A 24,108-nucleotide genomic window follows, 5' to 3' on the forward strand; every position below is an offset into this window, starting at 1 on the left:
TGGATAGGGAAGATAAAGAAATGGGACATTTCAATTAATATTGAAGAGGTGCATGTAAGCAGCATGACTGAATGTCGTGAAACTTGAGCGACTTCAGAAACAATCATAGTTGGAAAAGGAGGAAAGAAAAGTTGGAAGGAAAAGGCTGAAATTATTCTGATGTGGACACCTGCTCCTCTGAGCCTGTGCGGATCAGGAAGCTATCTATCTCCTGAGGGGTGGGGTGGAAATATATGGGGAGGATGATTGACTGCTTCTCTTAATACCCCTGAATATGAAGCCAGAGATACTGGTGAAAACAAGGAGCCTATTGCAGCTCCTCTGGTGCCTGCTCTAGGAAGGAGTGTAAACCCTTTTCTCTCCCTTACGGAGGAGTCGCAGGGTATGAAGCCAAAAAATGTGCAGTTGCCCTTGCCTCTTTGGAAAGTGCAGGCTTATCAGTGAGTAAGTGATAGTGGCCCATACATTTGAACCTTAAATGGTTGCTTCCACTTTGCAACTTTGCGGATGTAATTGGCTACTTCATCTGTAACCATCTGGCCTAGATTCCTGAGCCGGGGCCCTGCTGTGCTGCCCACGCCAAGCCGATGGTAACTGTCAAACAATATTGCATCCCAGACCAGGGCTGCAAGCGTTCCAGTCTGACGAGTGGAGCAGGAGGCAGTGCCAGCCGCTGGCAGGGCCTAGGAATCACAGTGCCCGGGAAGCCACTGCCACAGCTGCCTCCCCCACCCTGGGTGAAGAAGGGGGCAGGGGTGGCAGAGGGTTGGGAGCAGCCCTGCCAGCTGCCACCACTGCCCGGACACTACGCAGGGGCAGGAGGAAAGTACTTGAGCCATTCTGGCTCTTGAACAAGTAGGAATTGCTAGGGACACTAGGACTGCTTTAATAATCCTATTTGGCCTGTTTGAAAACCAGAGAGGATTTGAAGAAAGACTGTAGAGAATTTAATGAAGTCAACCCCACCCCTCACTTGCAGTTGTGGTACAGGACGTGGTTGCTTTTGTAGAAGAAATAGGCAACAGTTTGCAACTCTGGAAAGTGGTGACAGACCTTCCTATGCTTTCTTTTCGATAGCTCCTGCTTCAGAAAGCCAAGACCAGTTTGCCTTTACCTGGCAACAGAAGCATTGTACTTCCTAAGTGTTGCCACAGGGATGCATACAATCCCTTCTCCTCCAAATGCCAGTGGCCGATGTAGCCTGGTGGTTGGGTACCCTTATTATTCATCATCATATTGGTGATCTATTGATTATGTCAGAGTCTCAACAAGAAACTGAAGAAGCTGCCAAGATGCTGAAAATGTATTTACAGGATGAGTTTGGTACCACTGATCTGTAATGCACCTTGTATTTATGACAGAGAGGCAAAAGTTAACGGTGCTACTGCTCCATGTGAGTTGATAAAAGTGGATTGACTGTAGTCAGTGGGGTGAATGTAACGATGTGTTCCATTCCCTCTTTAACAAAACCAGCAGCAGTTTGGTTCAGGCTCCGGAGGAGGCAATGGCCTGCCCGCATCTGGGCCAAGAACTCTAAGACACACACAAGGAGCAGAGCAAAACAGTGAGCTCCTAATGAGTCTCGTGCGTAGCTCTATTATATGCAATTTGACTACAAGTCAACCACTTTTATCCCATAAACATGACAGGCTAAATGAGCTTTCTGTGAGCTCTCCCTGCTGGGCAGCGTGGCTGCATGGTGCTGATCTCCCTGGAGCTGGGACACCTCTCAAGGGTGTTCCTCAAAGCAACGAGATCTTTTACCAGTGACAGATCACTGTTGAGCCCCATTTGAATCCTCCTTGCATGGCAGCTGGGCTGTACAACCAGACAATTCTCTAACAGGGAGCAGTTGTTTACCCTAAGTAAGTGTCACAGTTTAGCCCCAGCCTCCAGCTTTGTTGGCAGCTGAACGTGAGCAGTTGTGACCCCAGCTCCCCAGCTCTTAGTATTTCTAAATCACTGGCTTGGATTGTCTTAGTTTATTAAAGTTCCCAGTTCTCCATTCAAAAACCATGCTCATAATGTGCGTTATTATTTCAAAAACTCTAGTTCCTTTACAGCTGAACAAACTTTAACCAGAAGTACATGTTCCCGTCACACAAAGAGACCTGTGCGTTCGAAACTAAAACAGCTTTAATCAAACCATAATGAAGAAAATACTATTAATAAGAAAATAATAAAATGTATGCAAATACATGAAATCAAACCCCCTTCTGCCCAATAACTACAGCACCACTGGTGCTGCAGAAAAGACGTAGGGAAAGTCCTGGACTGGACTCAGCAGCAGATGAGAGCTGGACTCAAGAACTGGATTGAGGAATGCACAGATCCAGGTTTGTTATCCAAAGTGTGGCTCTGCTACCCGATGTGCAATAAGTCGATAACTATATCACCAAGAGAGATATTGCTTTATCCAGATTTGCCCAAATCCCAGGTGCTTGGAGGTTTTCCTCCAATCAAGTACACACCAAGGAGGTTGTTGCGTGCTTTTATACACAAAGTTACACAAAGCCATGCGTTATTCATCAAGCATCTGATTACATATTTAAATATAATAAATGCCAAGTCATCCCTTGTACCTTCTGCGCATTCTCCAAGGGGGTCTTCAGAGGTTGGTACACCAAAAATTGTCTGCCAAGTTCATCTATTGGTTAACTCCTCCTGAATTTTGGCCCAGTATTTCTAAATCACTGGCTTGGATTGTCTTAGTTTATTAAAGTTCCCAGTTCCCCATTCAAAAGCCATGCTCATAACGTGCGTTATTATTTCAAAAACTTAAGTTCTTTTACAGCTGAACAAACTTTAACCAGAAGTACATGTTCCCATCACACAAAAATTTCCAAAATATCATCATAGGCTGGGACGCATCTTGGTCGAACCTCCTCTCTATCTGATGATCCTAAGATATTTTTAAGACGCTTAAAAAATATTACGGGCTTTTACCAATAGGACCAGGGGCAAAAGAACAGGTGAGGTGCATGTTAAACACCAGCCATCAAAGAAGAGAGCTTGATCCTTGTAATCCCTCAGTTTTGTACTGAGTATGACATACGTGGGATGGAATACTCTGTTGGTCAGTTTTGAGTCACCTGTCCTGTCCGCTTCTCCTTGTAGGCGTGACCTTTTTTTTTGTCCCTTTGACTTAATGGCATTTCACCGGCTCAGGATGTCCTTGGCTTCCCTAGGGATAAATATAATGGCCTCTCTGCGTACCAGTGCCCTGTTACTTTGGTGTTAATCATAGCTTTTAAGTGTAATCATTTATACAGACGATCACTGTCTGAAAAAACATGTAGTTAGCTTTCAGAAAATGAAGTTACTTAGACAAGGCTTAGCTGAAAGTCAGAAAATCAGTACTGCTCTTGCTCGAACCAGAACAATAAGTAGCATTTTAAACAGAATAATCTAATATTGTCTGATTTAGTTCACTGTTTGCTTAACTTTCTTAGCATGAGTAGAAAGACTTGCTCTGAACCCCTAGGCCATGAGCTGCGAATCTCTAGTTCAAACTTTCCCAGCACATACAACCTGTTCAGTCAAAATATGGCCACCTGAATCTAAGAAGACTGGAAAATACAGAGGCTTCAAGGACATGGAACAACACCAGCTGCCCCAAGCCAAGATAATGACCTGTCTGAAAGACAGCAAAGGGATCCAATCCAAAACAAGAAGACTCCAAAAATTACTTCTGGACCAAACCATTGCCTGAGAGGGCAGGTAAACAGTCTGTAAGAGTGTAATCGTCCAGGGATTTCTTGGTTCATGTTGGCCCCTCTCTGTGGAGCTTGTCTCACCCTGGAGTTGACCATGTTACTATATCATAGAATCACCTCTGCTAAATGATTTATTTTATAAAAATCTCATGCCTGAGAGTCTGCTTTGCAAAACCTTGGATATGAACTATGGAGCAAACTCATATCAGATGCCCAGATGGGAATGTAAGTGAATTGGGCATAAGCATTATGAAACTTTGAAATCTTAGGTAAGTGACACAAGCGAACACATACAATCCTTTGGCTATAAGCAAACACATATAACCTGATTTCCCCTCATATATTTCCTCTATACAATAAGTAATTGCATGGTCTTATCATTGAGCTCTGTTAAGTCGCACTTCTATTTAAATACGAGTTCAATCTAAAAACCTCATCCATAACACTGAAATTTGTAATTTTCTGAGAGTTCTTAACTTTGGCTTTTTGTAGTCTCAGACTACTGAGGAGTAACTTAAGGTGCTTCTGGTTTTAACAACTATGCAAATCTACACAATTAGATAGTTATTGCAAACAATGGTTTTAACACATCTCCTGAAATATTGGGAATCCGTTGTTCAATTGATAGTTTATCTGTCTTGAAAGGAAATTGCTACTCGCTTTATCTTCAGGGCTGAGCAAGTTGTATTGGGGAATAAAAAAGTGTGGCAGCTTAGACTTTTGCAGGCAATCCAGAAAATATCCCAGGTATTTCTGAAAGCAATGATCCAGGTCTTCCGAATGCCAGTCTGTGTCATTTGGCCACATTACACAGGCGTGGAAAAAAGCAGTTTTGACATGATATGAAAAGAATTTTTCTAACTCTTTTGGATATTTCATTTTAAGTCGCTCTAGAAGATACTTCAGAAGCTTAAGACAACCTTTCCTGTTAAATAAATAAGGAATTGTTAGGTACTTTCTACACAGTCAGTTCTATTTATGTCTTTCGGGTATTTTAATACATATCATTCACAAAAGCAATAAAAGTGTTCTTAGTCTAACAGAATTACATATTCAATAATTTGTTGAATAAAATAAGTGCAGCAATAGGCTGGATAATCCTAGAACTGCAGCGCATGAGGTTAGATTCTAGCAAGGAAGGATTTCTACTTAAAACAGCTTCTGTGCTTGCACCGCTTTCACTGGTAACCACAGTAACACAGATACACAAGGTGTTGGTCAGCTTACAGTGTGGTCTTCCAGCTGCAGATGCTGCCAATATAACATGAATTTGGTGCACTGCTTAAGATTAAAGCTGCCTTTTCAGCTTGGGCTTATATGGAAGGAAATGCCATCTCTTTCCTGTGGCACGCCATGAGAGGAAGAGGTCTATATTTCAATATGCTGCTAGGTAGGGACGTAGCATGTCTGATAATACTCATAAAGCTAAGAAGAATTATGCATTAGTTCTCTTGTGAGAACACAATGTAATTAAGCAAACTAACTTGGTTTGCCATTAAGGAGGTTTTGTACATGTGGGTTTTGTTCTTTCTCTCGAAGAAATGTGGAAACCAGTTTTTATTAGAGTGAAAAATCACATTTATTCATCATAATCCCACTCAGATGTTCTTTTTCCTTGCCATCAATTTAGAAACTGCCTTGGTATGAAGTGTAATTTTGTTCCGAAAGCTCAGAAAGCTGAGCTATCAGACTTTTAAGCTGGTTCTTCTAAACAGGACTGAGTTTGGGAAAGATTATTTAACAAGTTGCATGTTTTTACTTTCTAAGGCAAATCTGAACTGTAAACCTGCAATGTGATTCGTTTCCACCTCTCACTGAGTAAGTGCAAGTCAGATGTTCATAGAATACAGGCAATGTTGTGCTGCTGTAGAACAATTATGCCTAAAAGCCTTATTCACAGAATCACAGAATCACAAGGTTGGAAAGGACCCACTGGATCATCGAGTCCAACCATTCCTAACACTCCCTAAACCATGTCCCTCAGGACTTCATCCACCCATTCCTTAAACACCTCCAGGGAAAGCGACTCGACCACCTCCCTGGGCAGCCTGTTCCAGTGCCCGATGACTCTTACTGTGAAGAATTTTTTTCTGATATCCAACCTGAACGTCCTCTGATGGAGCTTGAGGCCATTCCCTCTAGTCCTGTCCCCTGTCACTTGGGAGAAGAGGCCAGCTCCCTCCTCTCCACAACCTCCTTTCAGGTAGTTGTAGAGAGTAATAAGGTCTCCCCTCAGCCTCCTCTTCTCCAGGCTAAACAACCCCAGCTCTCTCAGCCGCTCCTCGTAAGACTTGTTCTCCAGCCCCTTCACCAGCTTCGTTGCTCTTCTCTGGACATGCTCCAGAGCCTCAACATCCTTCTTGTGGTGAGGGGCCCAGAAATGAACACAGTACTCAAGGTGCGGTCTCACCAGTGCCGAGTACAGAGGGAGAATAACCTCCCTGGACCTGCTGGTGACCCCATTTCTGATACAAGCCAAGATGCCGTTGGCCTTCTTGGCCACCTGGGCACACTGCTGGCTCATGTTCAGTCGGCTGTCAACCAGCACCCCCAGGTCCTTCTCTGTGCAGCTCTCCAGCCATTCTTCCCCCAGTCTGTAGCGCTGCATAGGGTTGTTGTGTCCCAAGTGCAGGACCCGGCATTTGGTCTTGTTGAACCTCATGCCATTGGTCTCGGCCCAGCAGTCCAGCCTGTTCAGATCCCTTTGCAGAGCCTCCCTACCCTCCAGCAGATCCACACTTCCTCCCAGCTTAGTGTCATCTGCAAACTTGCTGTGGGTGCACTCAATGCCTTCATCCAGGTCATTGATAAAGACATTGAACAGAGCTCCCTATTGTGAGTAATTAGTCTTCCATCAAATTCTTAAATGTTGAACCAAACCAGTTCTAGCCAGGCTCAGACAGGCTTCAAGTGAAAACTCATCAAAAACACTGACCTACAGCACTTTGGTCCATCAGATTCACAGCATGTCTTTGAGCTGCCATGGTTGTTCATCATGGCCTTCTCAATATGTGAGAAAGAGAGCCGCCAGGTGTTTCCTAAAGTTGAGTACAAGATCATTAAATTGTTAAACAGCAGTACTGGTGTCTGTAACTAGGAGAAAAAAAGACACTTTATAATTGACTTAATTTTAAATATCAGCACTTCCTTTACACTTAAAAAAAAATTGTAATTCAGTGACTAAGATTAGTTAATTCCTCCTTAATTCCCCAGCTGTTCCACACAAAGACAACTGAATGTTAATAACATATGACAGTTAATTTTTTTTGTGCTTTAACTATATTCTTAAGGATGTCTGGATTTACTTTAAAACTAAGCTTAATTCTGAATTTTCCTTCACTTGTTGAACATGATTTGGGGAATTACCCTATTCATAGAATCTACTACCTTTGAGTCTCTGTTCTGTATCATTAGCCTTACTGCATAACCATTCTGATTTTGAATAAAGAACATCTTCACCATTGGTTTTGATTTCTTTGTGCAGGTAATATGCTTGCGAGTTTGTCTTGGCTAAGGTGACTGTTCTAAAGCATTTGGTTTTATTCCTCTGGTAACGATTCTGAAAACAACTGATAACGTAGCTCAACCTGTTTTTAAAACACCAGCAATAATTTTTGTCTTCCTTTCATAGTCAGGCTGTTTGCCTTGCCTGTTGGGTTTAGTTACTGTTTGTGTTGACTTTCCACAGCAAAAGAGAGCCCAGCAGAGCAACAATGACTTATTTGGCATTAAGATGGGCATGCTAATTAAAAAAAATATCAGATCGCCTGAACTCTTTTTACAGAAATCATCAGTTCATGTAATGCAATGGCAGGTTGGGATGTTTCTGCAGTCTGATGTAGGGTTGGTGTGGCAGTTCTGGGGGAAAAAATGTTGTAGCTGTACCAGAGTTCAATGAGAAACAATCTTGCTTGAAAAGTACACAGATCACCTCCTGCAGAAGTATAATCTGTGTATGCAGCCCCACTTACAGGGACGTCCCCCGCCTTTTTTAGAAGTCTCCTTTTAATTTACTTTTTTTCTCTTACAAACAAAGAGTGGATGTTGCTGTTAAGCACAGCACTAGCACAGGAAAGATCCATCTTCATGGGTCTGCATAAAGACCGGCTTTACTGTTCCATCTGTCTAACCAACAACCTTCTTCGACTGTACAGAAGAAGGCCTGAACACGAGTGTGTAGCTTGTGGATTGGGGTGTAGCAGTCTGCCTTAGTAGATTTAATATAATGCTCTTAGGAGCATACGTATCTGTTAGCACACAGCCTGGCAGAGCAGTTTTGTTTTCAGATTTCAGTACAGGACAAGCAGTGTCACAAATACAATGTTTTAAAGAGGGATTTCAATTGGTTTTGCTCTGGATATATCCACGATAAGATAAAGATCTCTACCATGAAGGCAGAATACTGAACAGAATCTGGATACCCTTTTTAAAGCACTTATAAGTAATAGTAGAGTAAAGCTATAGAGAAAAATCTCATTTCTTAACTCAGGCTTATTATCTGTATTTGAGGTACCTCTTAGAACCTTTTCTTTCTTGTTTTGTTTGGCTACTAAATAAAGTGATTTATTTCTGAACTCTCCCCTGACTTTTCTTCCCAGCCACTGTTCAATTTTGAGGCCGTCCTGTGTGCTGGGTGGCCAGCTCTGCTGAACTTCCAAAGTCAAGATGATGTCCACTGATATTTCTGCTGGAAGATTTTTGATTTGGAGAGTTATTGCAGGGCTTCCAGCCTTCTTCCTTTTCACAGTTACTTCCACATCTAGTAACAAAGAAGAAATTTACCTCTATATATACATTTATATATTAAAAGAAACTTTTTTTTCTTTTCAGATTGTTAATGTTTTTACTTAAGAGAAATTTAAAATCAATCAAAAGAAATACCTCATTTCAGCAACTGTCTCTTTATCCTACAGGATATGGATTTAAAATAAAACATTATGAAGGCCTCTTGAGGAGTTCTGTGAAATACAGAACAGTTTTATTGAACTGCCGTGTTTGCTTGATTTACTGTGTCTACAGAGTCAGAAATACAGTAATGTTTTCCAGTGAACCCTTAACATTCATTATTTCCATATGGAAAGAGGATTGTATAGTGGAGTGATGGTTTAATTGAATAACATGATTAGCTCTGATAAGTTTGTACTGATTCTTAGTACAAGCTCAAACTTGAGACACAGGGACGGGAGGGGTTACTGTTATAGCTACGCTGCCACAAAGAGGCAACTTACTGGGCAAAAATAACATTTTACTAACAGGGCAATGCATAAATGCAATGGAATTGAATATATTTACAATGTAATAAGTTGCAATGTAATTGTATTTACAATGTAATTGTAATTTGGATCTTCAGCACTCCTAGGTGAAGCTTGTTCTCTCAGTACTTACTTTTAATGTTTTTTACTTCTTGTTTAATAATGTCTCTTAATGCTTGAAGCATTTTAAAGGCTGATAATTTTCCATCTTCATCTAAAAATTTCAACAAATACTTTTCTTTTGGATTTCTCTTGAATGTTAGATAATAAAAGGCTCCAGTGTCATCACATTCCTCCAGCTGAAGTCTTGCAACAGGCATTACAAGCATGATGTCAAACTCATTTGGTTCAAATATCTGCAAAGTATGAGCATACAATAATAAATGCGCAACTTAGATTTTCTCCTCTTCAGGCTTTTACACCGGTTGAGGTTTTACTAAAACTGCTTCATATATTTCTCATGTCTGGTGTGAAATATGAGTTTCTTTCTGTAATTTGTATTACAAGACTGGTGTCCATTCAAGGGAGGAAGAGTGATTTACTGATAGTAGTTCATATCCCAGCTTACCGACTTAAGAATTTTAAAAGTCTTAAGATTCTAAAGCTGTTCTGAGTAATACTTAAATGCTGATCTTGGTCATCCTTTTGCACATAGAAAACAGCTGTAAGGAAAAAATTGCATTGCTCCGCTTGGAGCTGGCTTAAAAAAGAAAGTGTCTCCGTAGAATTATAGAACGCTTTGGGTTGGAAGGCACCAAGGTCATCCAGTCCAACCCCCCTGCAGGAGCAGGGACATCTTTAACTAGGTCAGGTTGCTCAGAGCCCCATCCAACCTGACCTTGAATGTTTCCAGGGATGGTGCCTCCACAACCTCCTTGGGCAGCTTGTGCCAGTGTTTCACCACCCTCATCATAAAAAATATCCCCCTTCAGTGGTGAGACCCCACCTGGAGTATTGTGTCCAGTTCTGGAATCCTCAATGTAAGAAGCATATGGAACTGTTGGAATGGGTCCAGAGGAAGCTAAAAGATGATCAGCAGGCTGGAGCAGGCTGCCACACGAGGGCAGGCTGAGAGAGTTGGGCTTGTTCAGCCTGGAGAAGGGAAGGCTCCAGGGAGACCATATAACCACCTTCCAGTACCTGGAAGGGGCTACAAGAAAGCTGGGGAGGGACTGTTTACAAGGGTATGTAGTGACAGGATAAGGAGGAATGGCTTTAAATTGGAGATGGGAAGATTTAGGTTAGACATTAGGAAGAAATCCTTTCTGATGAGGGTGGTGAGGCACTGGCACAGGTTGCCCAGGGAAGTTGTGGCTGCCCCATCCCTGGAAGTGTTCAAGGCCAGGTTGGATGGGGCCTTGGGCAGCCTGGGCTGGTGGGAGGTGTCCCTGCCCATGGCAGGGGGTGGGGTGGAACTGCGTGGGGTCTAAGGTCCTTTTCCAACACAAACCATTCTATGGCTTCAAGTGCTGTCAGGGAAAGTTTAGATTGGACATTAAGAAAAATTTCTTCACAGAAAGGGTTCTCAAGCAGTGGCAGAGGCATGGTTGAGCCACCATCCCTGGAGGTGTGTAATAAGCAGGTAGATGAGGTGTTTGGGGACATGATTTAGTAGTAGACAGGTAAGGTTGGATTTGATGATCTCTAAGGTCTTTTCTAACCTAATGATTCTATGATATCTAGTCTAAGTCTACATGTTTGACTTTATTCCAGATTGAACTAGAATTGAAAGAAAAATATTTCTTCTCCTTTTTTTAACTGAAAATTGGCTCGGAGATGGTCATGCAGTGCCATACCCAACTCTACCTCTGGTTACACTGGTCTTACCTGTGTGCCATGCACTTGCTGAAGCTTTAAAGCGAGTCCCCTTTGGGCAGCTCCTCTTACTAAAAGTATGCGCATCCATTTTGCTGCAAGACAGCTAGTTCATAATTAGAATCATAGAATCATCGAATGGATTGGGTTAGAAGGGACCTTAAAGATCATCCAGTTCCCTGCCATGGGCAAGGACACATCCCACTGGATCAGGCTGCTGAAGGCCCCATCTGAGCTGACCTTGAACACCTCCAGGGACGGGCCAGCCACAGCTTCCCTGGGCAACCTGTGCCAGTGCGTCACTGCCCTCATCATGAGAAGATTCCTCCTTATGTCTAGCCTAAATCTGCCCCTCTCCAGTTTATACCCATTGCCCCTCGTCCTATCACTACAAGCCTTTGTGAACAAACTAAAATGATTAATTGTTGTCAATTAACCTGGGGATGTAAAGCGGGAGCAGCCGCGCTCCAGGCTCCCACAGCCTCGCACCCACCTTGACGCGCTCGTAGTAGCTGCCGGCTCCCAGGCGCTCGATGCTGCCGAAGCTGCCTTCCTTGCTCCGGATCGCTCGGATCAGCTGCGAAACCACCCGGTTCACCAGCCCGGAGGCTTCGGACACGTCCTGCCGTGCCAGGCTGAGCCGCGACAGCACCTCCCGCAGCCGCAGCCGGGACACGGGGGCGGGCGGCGGGGCTGCAGCCCGACTCCGCGCCGTGGGGTCTCGGGGTGCGGGGGGAGCCTCCCGAGTCCCTGCGGGGCTCCCTGCGGGGCTCCGGGCAGCGGCAGGTCGGTCCCCCCAGGAGGCTGCGGTGCACACCCCGTGCCTGCCCCGCCGCTCTCCGCCGTGAATGGGCTCCGAGCCCGCTGGAAAGGGAGTGCGGAAACGGGGAACGAGGCTGCCTGCCGCTCTGAAAGAAGAAATCATTTGTTAGAAGTTATAAGTGTGAATTAACTAACATATAGAATTCTAACGTAGAGGTTTTTTAGTGGGGCGGTGACTGTATCTGGTTGAAGCCAGATAAGAATGACTGGTACAACCCACATGGGAAGGACCACCGGCTGGGACAGATAAGGCCCGGAGACAGCCTGGGCTCCCTAAGGGCACGTGCAAGGAGGGAAGGTGAAAAGTTCAGCACAAGGAAGACTACCTATCTTCTGTTGCAGAGAGGAGGGAGCTGGCCTCTTCTCCCAAGTGACTGAGGACAGGACAAGGGGGAATGGCCTCAAGCTCCGCCAGGGGAGGTTCAGGCTGGATATCAGAAAAAAATTCTTCACAGGAAGAGTCATCGGGCACTGGAACAGGCTGCCCAGGGAGGTGGTCGAGTCACCTTCCCTGGAGGTGTTTAAGGAATGGGTGGATGAAGTGCTGAGGGACATGGTTTAAGGGAGTGTTAGGAATGGTTGGACTCAATGATCCAGTGGGTCCTTTCCAACCTGGTGATTCTATGATCTCCAAAGACCCCATCGACCATTACCACAAGAAAATGTGCAAGCGCTAAGACTAGGAGACCTATGATAATGAATTCCTGGAATTAATCTTACTATGACAACGAGTTCCAGTGACTAATCTTACTAACCCTACCCACTTCTTGGAAAAGTCATGACTATGTATGCTCCCCTACTGCATATGTATAACACGGCACAATAAAGACATCCCGGCTTTGACAGATGGGGTGCAAGCTTGGAGGAAAGATCCCCCCTGCACCCTGTGCACAGCCGCATACGTGCACCTAACTCTGCCTTTGGTGTCGTCACTCCGCAAGTCAGCGCGACTCGGGGGAAGAGCCGGTGCGGGCAGGAAACGAACCCCCGGCGGGGCGAGGAGACGGGCTGCGCGGCTCGCATTGGCTCTGCCCGGCGCTGCGCAGGCTCTGCCCAAGCTCTGCCCGGCTCAGCGGGCGCGGGAAAACTCCGAGCGCGCCATCGAGCCACACCCTCCTCATACCAATCGTTCGGCACCATTTTCCCCTTCTCGAGGGGCGGGGCCACGCGAGCGCCGCCCCACGGGCAGCCCCGCCCCTAACAGACAAAGGCTCCGCCCCCTCAGAGCGAATGCCACGCCCCCAGTAGTAAAGGCCACGCCCCACGAGGCAAAGACCACACCTCCATGGACAAAAAGCCACGACACATGGGCAAAGGCCGCGCCCCCGTAGACAAAGGCCGCGCCCCCTTAGACAAAGGCCGCGCCCCCATCGACAAAGGCCGCGCCCCTGTAGACAAATGCCGCGCCCCCATCGACAAAGGCCGCGCCCCTGAGAGGCAAAGGCCCCGCCCCAAGATGCAAAGGCCCCGCCCCTAGTGAGAAAGGCCACGCTCGCGTGAGGCTCCGCCCCCATGCGCAAAGGCCACGCCCGGATGCAGAGGCTCCGCCCCCTAGAGGCCCCGCCCCTTCCGCCTCCCGAGTGGATCCCACGCTGCGTCCAGGTCCCACCCGCCCCCCTCTCGCTCCGGTGGGGCCGCGCGCCGCTTCCGGCTGGGCTCCCGCCTCCATTGCCGCCGCCATGCTGCTGCGGAGCCGCTGGTGCCGCCTGGCGCTGCGGCCCGGGCACCGCCGGGCGAGCTGTGAGGCCGGGGCGGCAGCGGCGCGATATGAGGTGGTGGTGATTGGTGGGGGCCACGCGGGGACGGAGGCGGCGGCGGCGGCCGCTCGCGGTGGGGCCCGCACGCTGCTGCTCACGCACAGGATCGGCACCGTCGGTACCGCCGGGGCGCGGGGAGGGACCGAGGGGCGGTGGCGGCGAATCGCAGCGTGGTTTGGGCTGGAAGGGATATTAAAGCCCGTACAGTTCCAACCCCCCTGCTATGGACAGGGACACCTCCCACAGCCCAGGCTGCCCAAGGCCCCATCCAACTTGGCCTTGAACACCTCCAGGGATGGGGCAGCCACAACTTCCCTGGGCAACCTGTGCCTCACCGCCGTCGGCGTGAAGAGTTTATTCTAATATCTAATCTAAATCTTTCCTCCTCCAATTTATAGCCATTCTCCCCCGTTCTTTCCCCTTTCCAATCTAAAGCCACTCCTCCTTGTCGTGTCACTCCATGCCCTTGTAAAAAGTCCCTCCCCAGCTATGCTGGCTCTCATATGCTGGCTGTGAAATACTAGAAACCGCCAACTCAGTGTTGCAAATCTGCCAGAAACGGAGGTGGGGTGCGAGGGAGAGAGCAGGAATTTCGGGAAGCGTTACACTGGAATAGCCAACAGCATTATTTGTCTTAAAAAAAAAACCAAACAACCATTTTCTTTTTTTCTTGTACCATTGGAGAAACAAAGTTGACTCTGCTCAGAAAATTTTGGCACAAAAATACAAACCAAGGCAGACACACCTCAAGCAAAGTTGTATCTGAAGTGCAGATGTATTAAAGAGAGTCACTTAAGCATCCACAGCTTCCCTGGGCAACCTGTGTCAGTGTCTCACCCCCTCATCATGAAGAATTTCTTCCTAATGTCTAATCTAAATCTTCCCCCTTCCAATTTAAAGCCATTCCTCCTCATCCTATCACTGCGTGCCCTTGGTGGATGTCATGCAGTCTGAATTGTTTTAAACAAATCTTGAAATTTAATCTCAAGTATTAATGATACTTTAATGAAGACTTTGCTATGGTTAAATGTACTGAAGGTGAGACAGCCTTGGAAGCAGAATCACAGAAGGGCTGAGGTTGAAGGGACCTCTGGAGGTGATTCTTGTCCAACCCCCTGTTCAAGTAGGGGCAACAGAAGCCAGTTGCCTAGGACTGTGCCCAAGTGGCTTCTGAATATCCCCCTGGAGACTCCACAGCCTCCCAGGGGAACCTGTGCCCTAAATCTTCCCCCTCCCAAGTTAAAGCTATTCCCCTTCATCCTGTCACTTCTCCCCTGCACTCCCCTGGTTGCCTTCATAGAATCAGAATGGTTTGGGTTGGAGGGGACCTTCAAGATCATCCAGTTCCAACCACCCTGTGGTGGGCAGGGACACCTCTCAAAACAAGCTCTGTGCTCCAGGTGAATGGTGTCCCTGTGTCCTTTTCCTAGGGGAGATGTCCTGCAACCCCTCCTTCGGTGGCATCGGGAAGGGGCACCTCATGAGAGAGGTGGATGCACTGGATGGACTGTGTGGCCGTGTGTGCGACCGCTCCGGCGTGCACTACAAGGTGCTGAACCGCAGCAAGGGCCCAGCTGTGTGGGGGCTCCGCGCCCAGATCGACCGGCAGCGCTACAAGGAGAATATGCAGGTGTGGGTGTGGGTCGTGCCTGGCTGAGGGCAGAGGTGGGATGGTGTCGGCATGGGTGGTAGGTGGTTGCCGGCCAGGGGTGGTCCCCTGATGGTGTGCCCCTGCAGAGGGGGTTCCCAGGTAGTTTTGGGGGCCCCTTAATAAAAAAAATAGTTACTATTACAAAAAGTGGAATATTTTGGTTTAAGCTAAAGTTCATCCAAGTAGCTGTATTTTTTGAAAGTCAGACAAAACATCCCTCTGATAGCACACGTTCTTTTATAGCATGTTTTTTCATATAGTGTTTTTCGAAACACTGTTACGTCTCATGTTCAGTGTGATCTGTGCTGAACAGATGTTTCTTCTTCTGTGGTCACCTCTGTTTGCAGTCTTTCCCCATCTTAAATGGACGGTCAGACAGAGCTGGAGGCAGCTCCAAATTAGCAAGAGATTTGACTGTTGTGAAAAAAAAAAATCTCTAGCGTTTTATATATAGGTCATGCCTCATGACTAAATAATTTGTTTTGAACTTAAACTCTGTGAATTAAAAGTTCTGCTTGACAAACCAGGATAGTACAATAACCTGGACTTTGCCAAGTGACCTGGTAAGAACAGAAAAGGGAAGGTGATAGATATTTTGGAAATCAGCAGGGTTTAGGACTGCCCACGTGTCTCAGAACTTCCTAGATTTTTGCAGTAACTCCTTTCATGACAGAAAGAAATCCTTAACACACCACTGTTGACAGTTCGTGAGGCATCTGTGGAGGATCTTCTCTTGACAGAGCCAGAACCAGATCGTCCTGGGAAGTGCCAAGTCACGGGAGTCGTTCTGGGTATGTCCTAGTAACTCAGTAAGCACCTTCATTTACACACCAAGAGCAGCCTTTGGGGTGAACATTTCTGATTCATCATTGACAAAGTTGAATTAACTGATAGAGGTGATCAGGCCAAGTGTGGACAAAACTAGGTTAATGCGTGTAATCCAATGAAAAACATACCCAGACTAATAGGATATTGGGAGGCTGCATAAGCCTAATTTTCTTCAGGCTCGTGATACTGAATTTCATGCTGTGCTTTGAGATTTTGTTTGGTAAACGATCTATGCTGCTGACAGCATTACAGGATAATGGTGTCCTATCACTAGTAGACTCATGCTTTATTACCCCTTGTGGTTGTAGTGAACAAGCTTTCCTAAATAAAGGCCTGGATAAGAATTTTGCCTAGGAGTGGGTTTTCTGTGTTAGGGGTAACATGCTTTGTAATAAGAAAAATATACGAATATCTATATGCTGCTTACAGTAGTTGTAACTATTAATGCTTTTGTTTTTTTAATGCTGATTTTGTTAGAAACAGTAAAAGGTGGATAAACCTGCAGTGGACAGCGTTAGTCTAGTTTTAGACAGAAGTACCAAAGTAACAGGGCTTTGTATGTATTAAAATATGTTCATCTTTTAAAACCTGCTATTTCAGGAGATGGGAGCACAGTACACGCTGGTAGTGTCATCCTGACCACTGGGACGTTTCTGAGGGGGATGATATTTCTCGGACTGGAGACGCACCCAGCTGGGCGACTAGGAGACCAGCCAGCCATTGGGCTGGCACAGACTCTGGAGAAACTGGGATTTGCTGTGGGCAGGCTGAAGACTGGGACACCACCCCGACTTGCCAAAGATACAGTTGACTTCAGTGGTCTGGAAGAACGTGCAGCTGACAATCCTCCAGTGCCATTCAGCTTCCTCAGCGAGGCTGTGTGGATCAAGGTGCGATATAACACATCAAATGCAGGTAGCGGAGTAGGGAGGTGGGGACTGGTTCAGGGAGTATCATGCTCAGAACCAGCCAGAGAGTTGATAGCTGTGAAGGGGAGCTGGGCTGTATTCCTACTGCAGGTGTTATGTTTCTGAGAACTCTCAGTGCAGAGGAAGAAACTTTATTTTGAAAGCAAGTACTTTTTCCCCTCTCGAGAACCAAACTTTCTTTGCTTTTAGAATGAGAATTGTATGACATATGATGCAGTTAGCAGTATTCTTCATGTGCTGCTTACCTGAGTGGTTTACTAAGTGCTTCCAATATTAGACCTGGATCGTGGAGATCTGTGATGTTTTGCTTTACCCCAGCTTTAGAATAAGAGATCAAAATATTGAAAATGGAAGTCATTAATAGTGTTGACTAGGAAAGAGAAAGTATGGAGTTACCCACAGAGCTCAGAAGTGGCTTGTTAACAGTCACTTACAAGAAGAAGAAGAAACAAGATTTTCCAAAGAAAATCCTGGAAAGTGGATGGCATTCTTGCATAATATAGTTAAACGGCACAGAATTAAGTATCAGGAGTTAATTTACCCCAGAGCATGTAGGAATTGCAATAACCTATTATAATTGGAGTGGTGGCGAAAGTAGTATCACTTGAAGTCCTTGGTATGTATAGGAAAGGTTTCAAGGAGTTGAAGCGCAACATTATTACTGTCTTGAACATGACACACAGAATCACAGGATGGTAGGGCTTGGAAGGGGCCTCTGGAGATCAACCAGTCCAACTCCCCTGCTGAAGCAGGTTCACCCAGAGCAGATTGCACAGGAACATGTCCAGGCAGGTTTTGAAGATCTCCAGAGAAGGAGATTTCACAGCCTCTCTGGGCAGTCTGTTCTAGTGCTCCATCACCCTCACAGTAAAGTTTTTCCTCATGTTCAGACTTCCTCATGGGACTTCCTGTGTTCCATTTCATACCCTTGCCCCTGGTCCTGTCACTGAGCACCACTGAAAAGAGTTTTGCCCCATCCTCCTGACATCTACTCCTTAGATATTTGTAAGCATTGATAAGATCCCTATCTCAGTCTTCTCTTCTTGAGGTTAAACAGACCCAAGTCCTTCAACCTTTCCTTATAATATGAGAGATGCTCCAATCCTCTGATAATCTTTGTGGCCCCAACTCTATTGATTCTTTTTCAGAAAAAGATCAGGGAAATACTTTAAATTGTGCATTTTTTTACATACCTTGAATTTTCCCTATTAATTGCAGGAGTTTGAGAGTTTTCTTTTTTTTCTTCTCCAGACTCTTTTAATTGGCTGTTAGCTGTAAAGTCAGCACCTCCTTACTTCAGACCTTTGATTTCCTGTGGTTAATTTGAATGCTGTGATATAATGTGTTGCTTTAATAGGAATAGTCATCTTGTAATTAGGAATACAGTGTATAGAATAGACCTTGGATTCTGGACTCCTAAGTTCTCTTCTGTTCTTGTCTGCTTTGTCAGGACCACAAGTCCTGGTCTGTGTTTGTGCATGTTTCTCAAGCTCTCTGATTACTTGTGTTCTTTCTGTACAGTGGGCATGACAGCAATACCCATCTCGCCAAGAGGGCCAGCTGTCATGGAAAAGCCCTTGGAGATCCTCAGAATGGAGCTGTATAGTAAGAATGCAGTGTTGTGACTGGATTAACTTAAAGTGAGATTTGGCCTCTTTCAGCCAGAAGATCAGCTGTCGTGTTACCTGACTCGCACTACCTTGAAAGCCCAGCAAATTATCCGTGATAACCTCCACCTGAACAACCATATAAAGGAGACAACACGGGGCCCACGGTAAGTATGTGGCATCATGCAAGGCTCTGAACGGTATGAGCTGACAATCTGTCTCCCTCACTTGGCTTCTGGAGAGGTACTTTTTCTCCATGTAAGGTGGTGCCCGTGGCTATTTACTGTTGCAGGTACTGTCCCTCTCTTGAGTCAAAGGTTCTGCGCTTCCCAAACCGAGAACATCAGGTGTGGCTGGAGCCTGAAGGCTTGGAGTCCAATGTCATTTACCCCCAAGGCATGTCAATGACGCTGCCACCTGAGCTCCAGGAGCAGGTGATCAAATCCATCCCAGGCTTGGAAAAAGCTAAGATATTACAGCCAGGTGAGGGGAGTGAAAAGTCTTGAATCTATTTGTCATATTGATTACCAGTTAATGAAAAACAGATTTTGTTTAGAGCATAGCAAAATAAAGGAAATTAATTCTTGGATGCAGGAATTTTTTCTTGGTTGTTTTGAAATTACAAATAAAAGTTGATTAACCTAAGTCATTCTGCCCCACTGATTGCCTTTGATATATAGGAACCTTCAAAATCCCTCCTTTAAGATCTGTCTTTTTGTTCATTGTAGGCTATGGGGTGCAATATGATTTTTTAGATCCCCGCCAACTGACGGCTTCTCTCGAGTCTCGTCTTGTTCAGCGCCTCTTCTTTGCAGGCCAGGTAAATGGCACTACAGGCTATGAGGAAGCTGCAGCTCAGGTGAGTGAATCGATTGTGTACTCAGCGCTCAGAAAGGCATATTGCCTTGGCAGTTGTCTTCAATACACAGCCTTGATAGGCCTGTTTTGTGCTAGTGAGCTGTTACTACTTCTGTTTCTCACCCTGATTCCAGACTTACCCAAATATTTTTACTATTAGTGTCTACAGTTGCTGTTACAGAGATTGCAGTAATAAAAGTAATTAGAAGCACTGTCAAATGTTTCATCACAGAGACTACAATGGGTATAATAGAAAACATGGAAATAGTCTGTAGTTATGTAAGCAGGGGCCAAGAAGCCCTTCAGACAGTTGTGATATCCCAGGAGAGCAACTGCCTAGATTACTAGCACAGACTTGCATTTTCCAGGGTAGTTTGACACACAAGTTTTTGGAGGTGGATGTGCTGGTATTTTAGCCATGAAGAGACTCATAAATGTTTTTTGTTTTCTGTCTGCCCAGGGCGTGATTGCTGGGATCAATGCTTGTCTACGGGTTCATGGCAAGCCCTCTTTCATTGTCAGCCGCACTGAAGGCTACATTGGTGTCCTGATTGATGACCTGACCACTCTGGGCACCAGTGAGCCATACCGGATGTTCACCAGTCGTGTGGAGTTCCGCATGTCCCTCCGACCTGACAATGCTGATGCTAGGCTCACCCACAGAGGTATTTTCTTATGGTGACTTTTGTAGTGAGCAGCACTGCCTGTTGTAGAACTTTGTCTCTCATGGCATCTGTCTCGGCAGGTTTTCAGGAAGCTGGGTGTGTGTCACAGCAGCGGTACGAACAAGCAGTTAAGATGAGGGCTGCTTTAGAGGATGGAATTGCAACACTAAAATCCCTTCAGTTCAGCCTATCCAAATGGTCTCAGTTAATACCAGAAGTTCCCATCAGTAGCAGTCGAAGATCGCCTGTCAGGTAAAGGTTGCAGCTGAAGACAAGCTTTCTTGTCTGACTTATGCTTGCTTTATCACTTCTGTCTTGTAGTTTCACTGTATTTGTCCATCCTTCCTGAAGCCATCAGTACTCCAAGCTTTATCACATTAGGGGACAGGCATCTGGATTTTTGCCTGTAGAATAAGTGCAACCTTGGTATTTTTACTATGCTGCATTTCCTGGTGGTGACAGAGGCTCTTGAAGTAAGGGGGTATTCCACTACACAGTCAGTTCTTGCTGTCCTTACTGAGAACGTCACCAAGTGGTAACAGTTCTATAGTGGGTTGCTGCTATGCTGAAAGCTTGATAAAGCAGCAGTTGATTTCAAGCTAGTGTTGGATGGTAGCTATTCTTGTACACCAAAGGCCCTTGCTTCCCTTACCCATCCTCTATTTCATCTTATTTTTTCTGTTGTTTTAAATCAGTGACTAAAACCTCACTGAATCCTTGTGAAAGGTTGCCCTTGATGTCCTTACCTCATCCTTCCTATCTGGCTCTTCATTTTTCATAAAGAGCCCCTCTTCAAGAGCTCAAATTCTCTTCTCTGTACTGAGAGGAGATAGCAGGGAGGTGAGCTTGGCCCTGCAGTTGTTCTGCTTTATGCTGAGATCTTTGCAAGTTTGAGCTGGGAGCAATTGTAAGTCTGCTTTATGCAAGCAACTCCTTCCTACCATTGAAAATTACTCTTCTTCACAGTGCCTTTGACATCCTTCGATATCCAGAGGCCAACATGGAGCTTCTGGCAAGGTCTTTCCCAGAGCCCCTGGGAAAGCTTGCTCAATGGAAAGAACTGGCAGAGAGATTGAAAATAGAAGGTAAAGTACAAGCGTCACTATGTCTTAGTGGGATTAGGCCAGACTGGATGGGGCCTTCGGCAGCCTGATTTAGTGGGATGTCCCTGCCCGTGGCAGGGGGCTTGGAACTAGATAATCTTTAAGGTCCCTTCCGACCCTAACTATTCTATGATTCTATGATTTGTGTACACTTTGTTCAGTAAGGGCAGAGCCAATCCATTCATCCCAGTGTTTCACGCTGCTGTGTAGTGAAATGAAACACTGTTGTCAGAGCATGCAGCTTTTACCATAGACCACATCCCTGTTCAAGCACTTCTTGCACTGTGTGGAGTGAGGTGAATTATTCGTGTTCGCTCCTCGGCTTTTCATCCTTAACTGCTTTGTCAAATAGACCATCCTTTCTTGGCGTGAAAGGTAAAGCCAACCTATGTATTTAAATTTCTATAACAAATTAAGAGTATGACTCCCAAAGTAGTGGTGTGAATTAGGCTGTTCAGTCTGTGAGGCTAGAAACTTCCTTAGGAGCTTTTGACTGTCTCGGTGGATTTGCTTATTCTGCTTCCAAGAATTCTTGCTAGTGACTTGTTTCACATTTCATATCTGGTCTTCTTGTTTCCCTTATCTTCTGTTACAGCTGCTTACGAGTGGTGTGTACTCAATCAACAGCAGGAAATAGAAGAAGTGCGTCGTGATGAAGCCCTTCAATTGCCAGAGGATCTAGATTACTTTGCCATTGATGCATCACTCTCAGCAGAGGTGCGGGAGAAACTGGACTCTAATCGTCCCCAGACGGTAAGATACTGGGCCACAGCAAGGCTGAACAGCAATGAAAGCCCTTCTGTATGTTTCCAAGGGACATGGGAGGGTAAGAAGAATCAAGGAAAGGAAGTACTCACAGGTTTTGATCTCATTTCTCACTAGCTCCAGTGTGTAGGTTTGTTCTTGCTTCACTTGTTCCTGTTTCCACTTGCAGATTGGTGCACTCAGCCGCATCCCTGGAATTACACCAGCTGCTATTGTTAACTTGCTAAGATTTGTGAAAACCAATCACCAGAAGAAGGAGGAGCTAAAAGCTTTACCTCTGACTCGCCAGTATTTACCAGGGAAGGTGTACACAGGGAAAACAACTTCCCAAAGACAGATTTCAGCAGAGCTTTCTGAAGAGGAGCCGGAGAACACCTTTGTTAAAACACCTTTGTAGAGAAGTGTACCCCTCCTGCCAGAGCACATGGCAAGATTGCCTGGGCTCACAAGCCTCTTCACAGAAAACTGATGCTCACTGAATTCAAAATGGTTCTAGGTGTGTCCTGTGGCTGTGTCTTCGAGTAGAACAAAAATGACAAATGCGAAACCTTAAGCAAATGCTGAGGAACCTGAGTACAGCCTGTGGTGTTGCCAGTCCAAATGAAAAGACAGGGGAATTGCTTTTAAAATTGCATTCATTTGGAAGATGTCAGATATTCAAAATCTGTTCCAAAGAACCTTTGAAAGGACAGTGTTTTGTTCTTGTGAAGTGAGTACAAAATGTTACCTAGCTGAACCCATGGCAGCGCAGAAGGATTTGAGCTGGAAAGTGTGCTCCGTTGACTTTAGTCCTTGTTTGTAGCTGTGCGGTGACTATGCACAGTCTGGTATTTTAATGTGATGTCAACCAATAGGAGACGCTTGGTTATGAACATGTGTGCCATATGAATATTTATACTTATGTAGGAGACCTGTCAAATGTAAATACTGTATCCTGGGCTTTTTTTGTCTGCTGTAAAATAAAGCTTGCCTTGAAACTTGTTGAAGAACTTTCTATAGCTTTCAGTAGAGCCTTGGCAGTTCGCTGGGTCACAATTCACACAGGTAAGGAGTGAGATTCACTACAGAACTGGTGAAGGCAGCTGGAGTGAGACTCGCTGCTGAGGCTGGGGTGCTGAGGAAGGTGGGGTTGTGCTGGAACCTGCTCCAGGAGCCCCAGCTCCGGGCAGTGTGGTGACTGACAGAGTGACATGCTGACCGTCGGGGTGGGTGGCTTGGCAGCCCAGGGGAGCAGAACCCCAGGGGGCTCTTGTCAGCACTGCAAGTGACAGTGATATATTTGTTGTGTGCCATCAAGAAACACTACATTCAAGCTGCTGTTGTGCACCTGCTGAATCCTTGCCTGACTTCGGCAGCAGTCTCTGATGCTTGTCTTGTTTCTGAACATCTTCTGAACTGACTGGGTAAACAGGCTTGGGAACAAGTTTTGTTGCTGTTAAAAACAGCGATCACTTTGAAATTATGACCCTGGACTTTATCTGTTTGTTCTGGGTGAGTGGTTCTTTTTCCCGTCTAGAGAAAGGAGTCAGAGCAAATCCTTTTTGTTGACAGAGACCCTGTCACGCAGCAGGTGGATGGGCAGAGCTTGCAGCTTTTTTGGGGTGTCATTTGCCTGCCTGCAAGCATCTGCTTGTCACCAGCTGTTGGCTTGGACTGAAAGGTTCAGACACATGATCTTTAGGTCAGTTCATGTCAGAACGGCTCAGAAAAGCTAACTGCCCCTTTATTTCTGTGCCCTATTTTCCTTTCAGCTTTGTTGGCTCAAAGAACTACTTCAACCTTGTAAGCCTTAAGTTAAGCATAAAGAGTTTCCTGCAGTGTAACTCAGACTCCAGGTATGGTGCTCTTGAAATTCCAGCTGTGTGAACCCAAATAAGCCCTGAATCCCTTGCCTCTCTGCCTATTCAAAGGAGCAGAGCTTCTGATCAAGAAAGTTTCATGCTTTCTTCACTGCTTTATCTTTGTGTTGTGTTTTTCACATACCTATGTCTGTAAAAACTTAGATCTAGTTTTTACACAGTAGGAAGGAAGCCCTATTGACACCTTCATCCTCTGGCTTTTAAGCAGATTGTGCAATCTCAACTGCATTTCCTAGTTCTTGTCAGCAGTCATTTGACAGGAAAACCTTGCTTCCAATTAATGTGTGTCTGGAAAGGCAAGTCCCTTGCACCCTGCTATAAAAGCAAACACTTTCCTCAGCTTTCTGTGCTTAATTTATTTCTGTGCTACAAAGGCCATTGGTTCTGGTCTCACACGCACCAGTGTAAATCAAAGGGTGATTCCACTGAACTGGGCTGCCCTGTTGTCAAAGGAAGAGCAGGAGGAGTAGGCTTTTGCTTT

At 45.5% G+C, this 24,108-nt stretch overlaps 2 protein-coding genes across 8 annotated transcripts; one reads left to right on the plus strand and one right to left on the minus strand.

Moving 5' to 3' along the window:
- Positions 1-1,600: 1,600 nt before the first annotated feature.
- Positions 1,601-12,754, minus strand: CGAS (cyclic GMP-AMP synthase). Of its 4 annotated transcripts, XM_054063601.1 has the most exons (6): positions 11,277-12,745; positions 9,915-9,989; positions 9,102-9,324; positions 8,230-8,475; positions 6,652-6,754; positions 1,602-4,641 (listed from the first exon to the last, which is right to left on the minus strand). In XM_054063601.1, exons 1-6 carry the CDS (start codon positions 11,706-11,708, stop codon positions 4,299-4,301), a joined length of 1,422 nt encoding a protein of 473 aa, XP_053919576.1. In that variant the 5' UTR covers positions 11,709-12,745; the 3' UTR covers positions 1,602-4,298. The 4 variants fall into 4 exon arrangements, with proteins under 4 accessions (XP_053919577.1, XP_053919576.1, XP_009563113.2 ...); XM_054063602.1 differs by lacking the exon at positions 8,230-8,475 and having other exon boundaries at positions 1,601-4,641; positions 11,277-12,750; XM_009564818.2 differs by lacking the exon at positions 9,915-9,989 and having other exon boundaries at positions 1,603-4,641; positions 11,277-12,740.
- A 410-nt stretch (positions 12,755-13,164) lies between these two features.
- Positions 13,165-22,743, plus strand: MTO1 (mitochondrial tRNA translation optimization 1). Of its 4 annotated transcripts, none has more exons than XM_054063572.1 (12): positions 13,165-13,480; positions 14,793-14,992; positions 15,687-15,804; positions 16,442-16,731; positions 18,432-18,544; positions 18,670-18,860; positions 19,106-19,236; positions 19,696-19,900; positions 19,981-20,152; positions 20,867-20,985; positions 21,599-21,756; positions 21,938-22,743. In XM_054063572.1, exons 1-12 carry the CDS (start codon positions 13,285-13,287, stop codon positions 22,163-22,165), a joined length of 2,121 nt encoding a protein of 706 aa, XP_053919547.1. In that variant the 5' UTR covers positions 13,165-13,284; the 3' UTR covers positions 22,166-22,743. The 4 variants fall into 4 exon arrangements, with proteins under 4 accessions (XP_053919547.1, XP_053919548.1, XP_053919549.1 ...); XM_054063573.1 differs by having other exon boundaries at positions 13,166-13,345; XM_054063574.1 differs by having other exon boundaries at positions 13,335-13,535; positions 13,570-14,992.
- Positions 22,744-24,108: the final 1,365 nt, after the last annotated feature.

The sequence above is a fragment of the Cuculus canorus genome, chromosome 3, assembly GCF_017976375.1.
Source record: "Cuculus canorus isolate bCucCan1 chromosome 3, bCucCan1.pri, whole genome shotgun sequence".
Taxonomy (NCBI): Eukaryota; Metazoa; Chordata; class Aves; order Cuculiformes; family Cuculidae; genus Cuculus; species Cuculus canorus.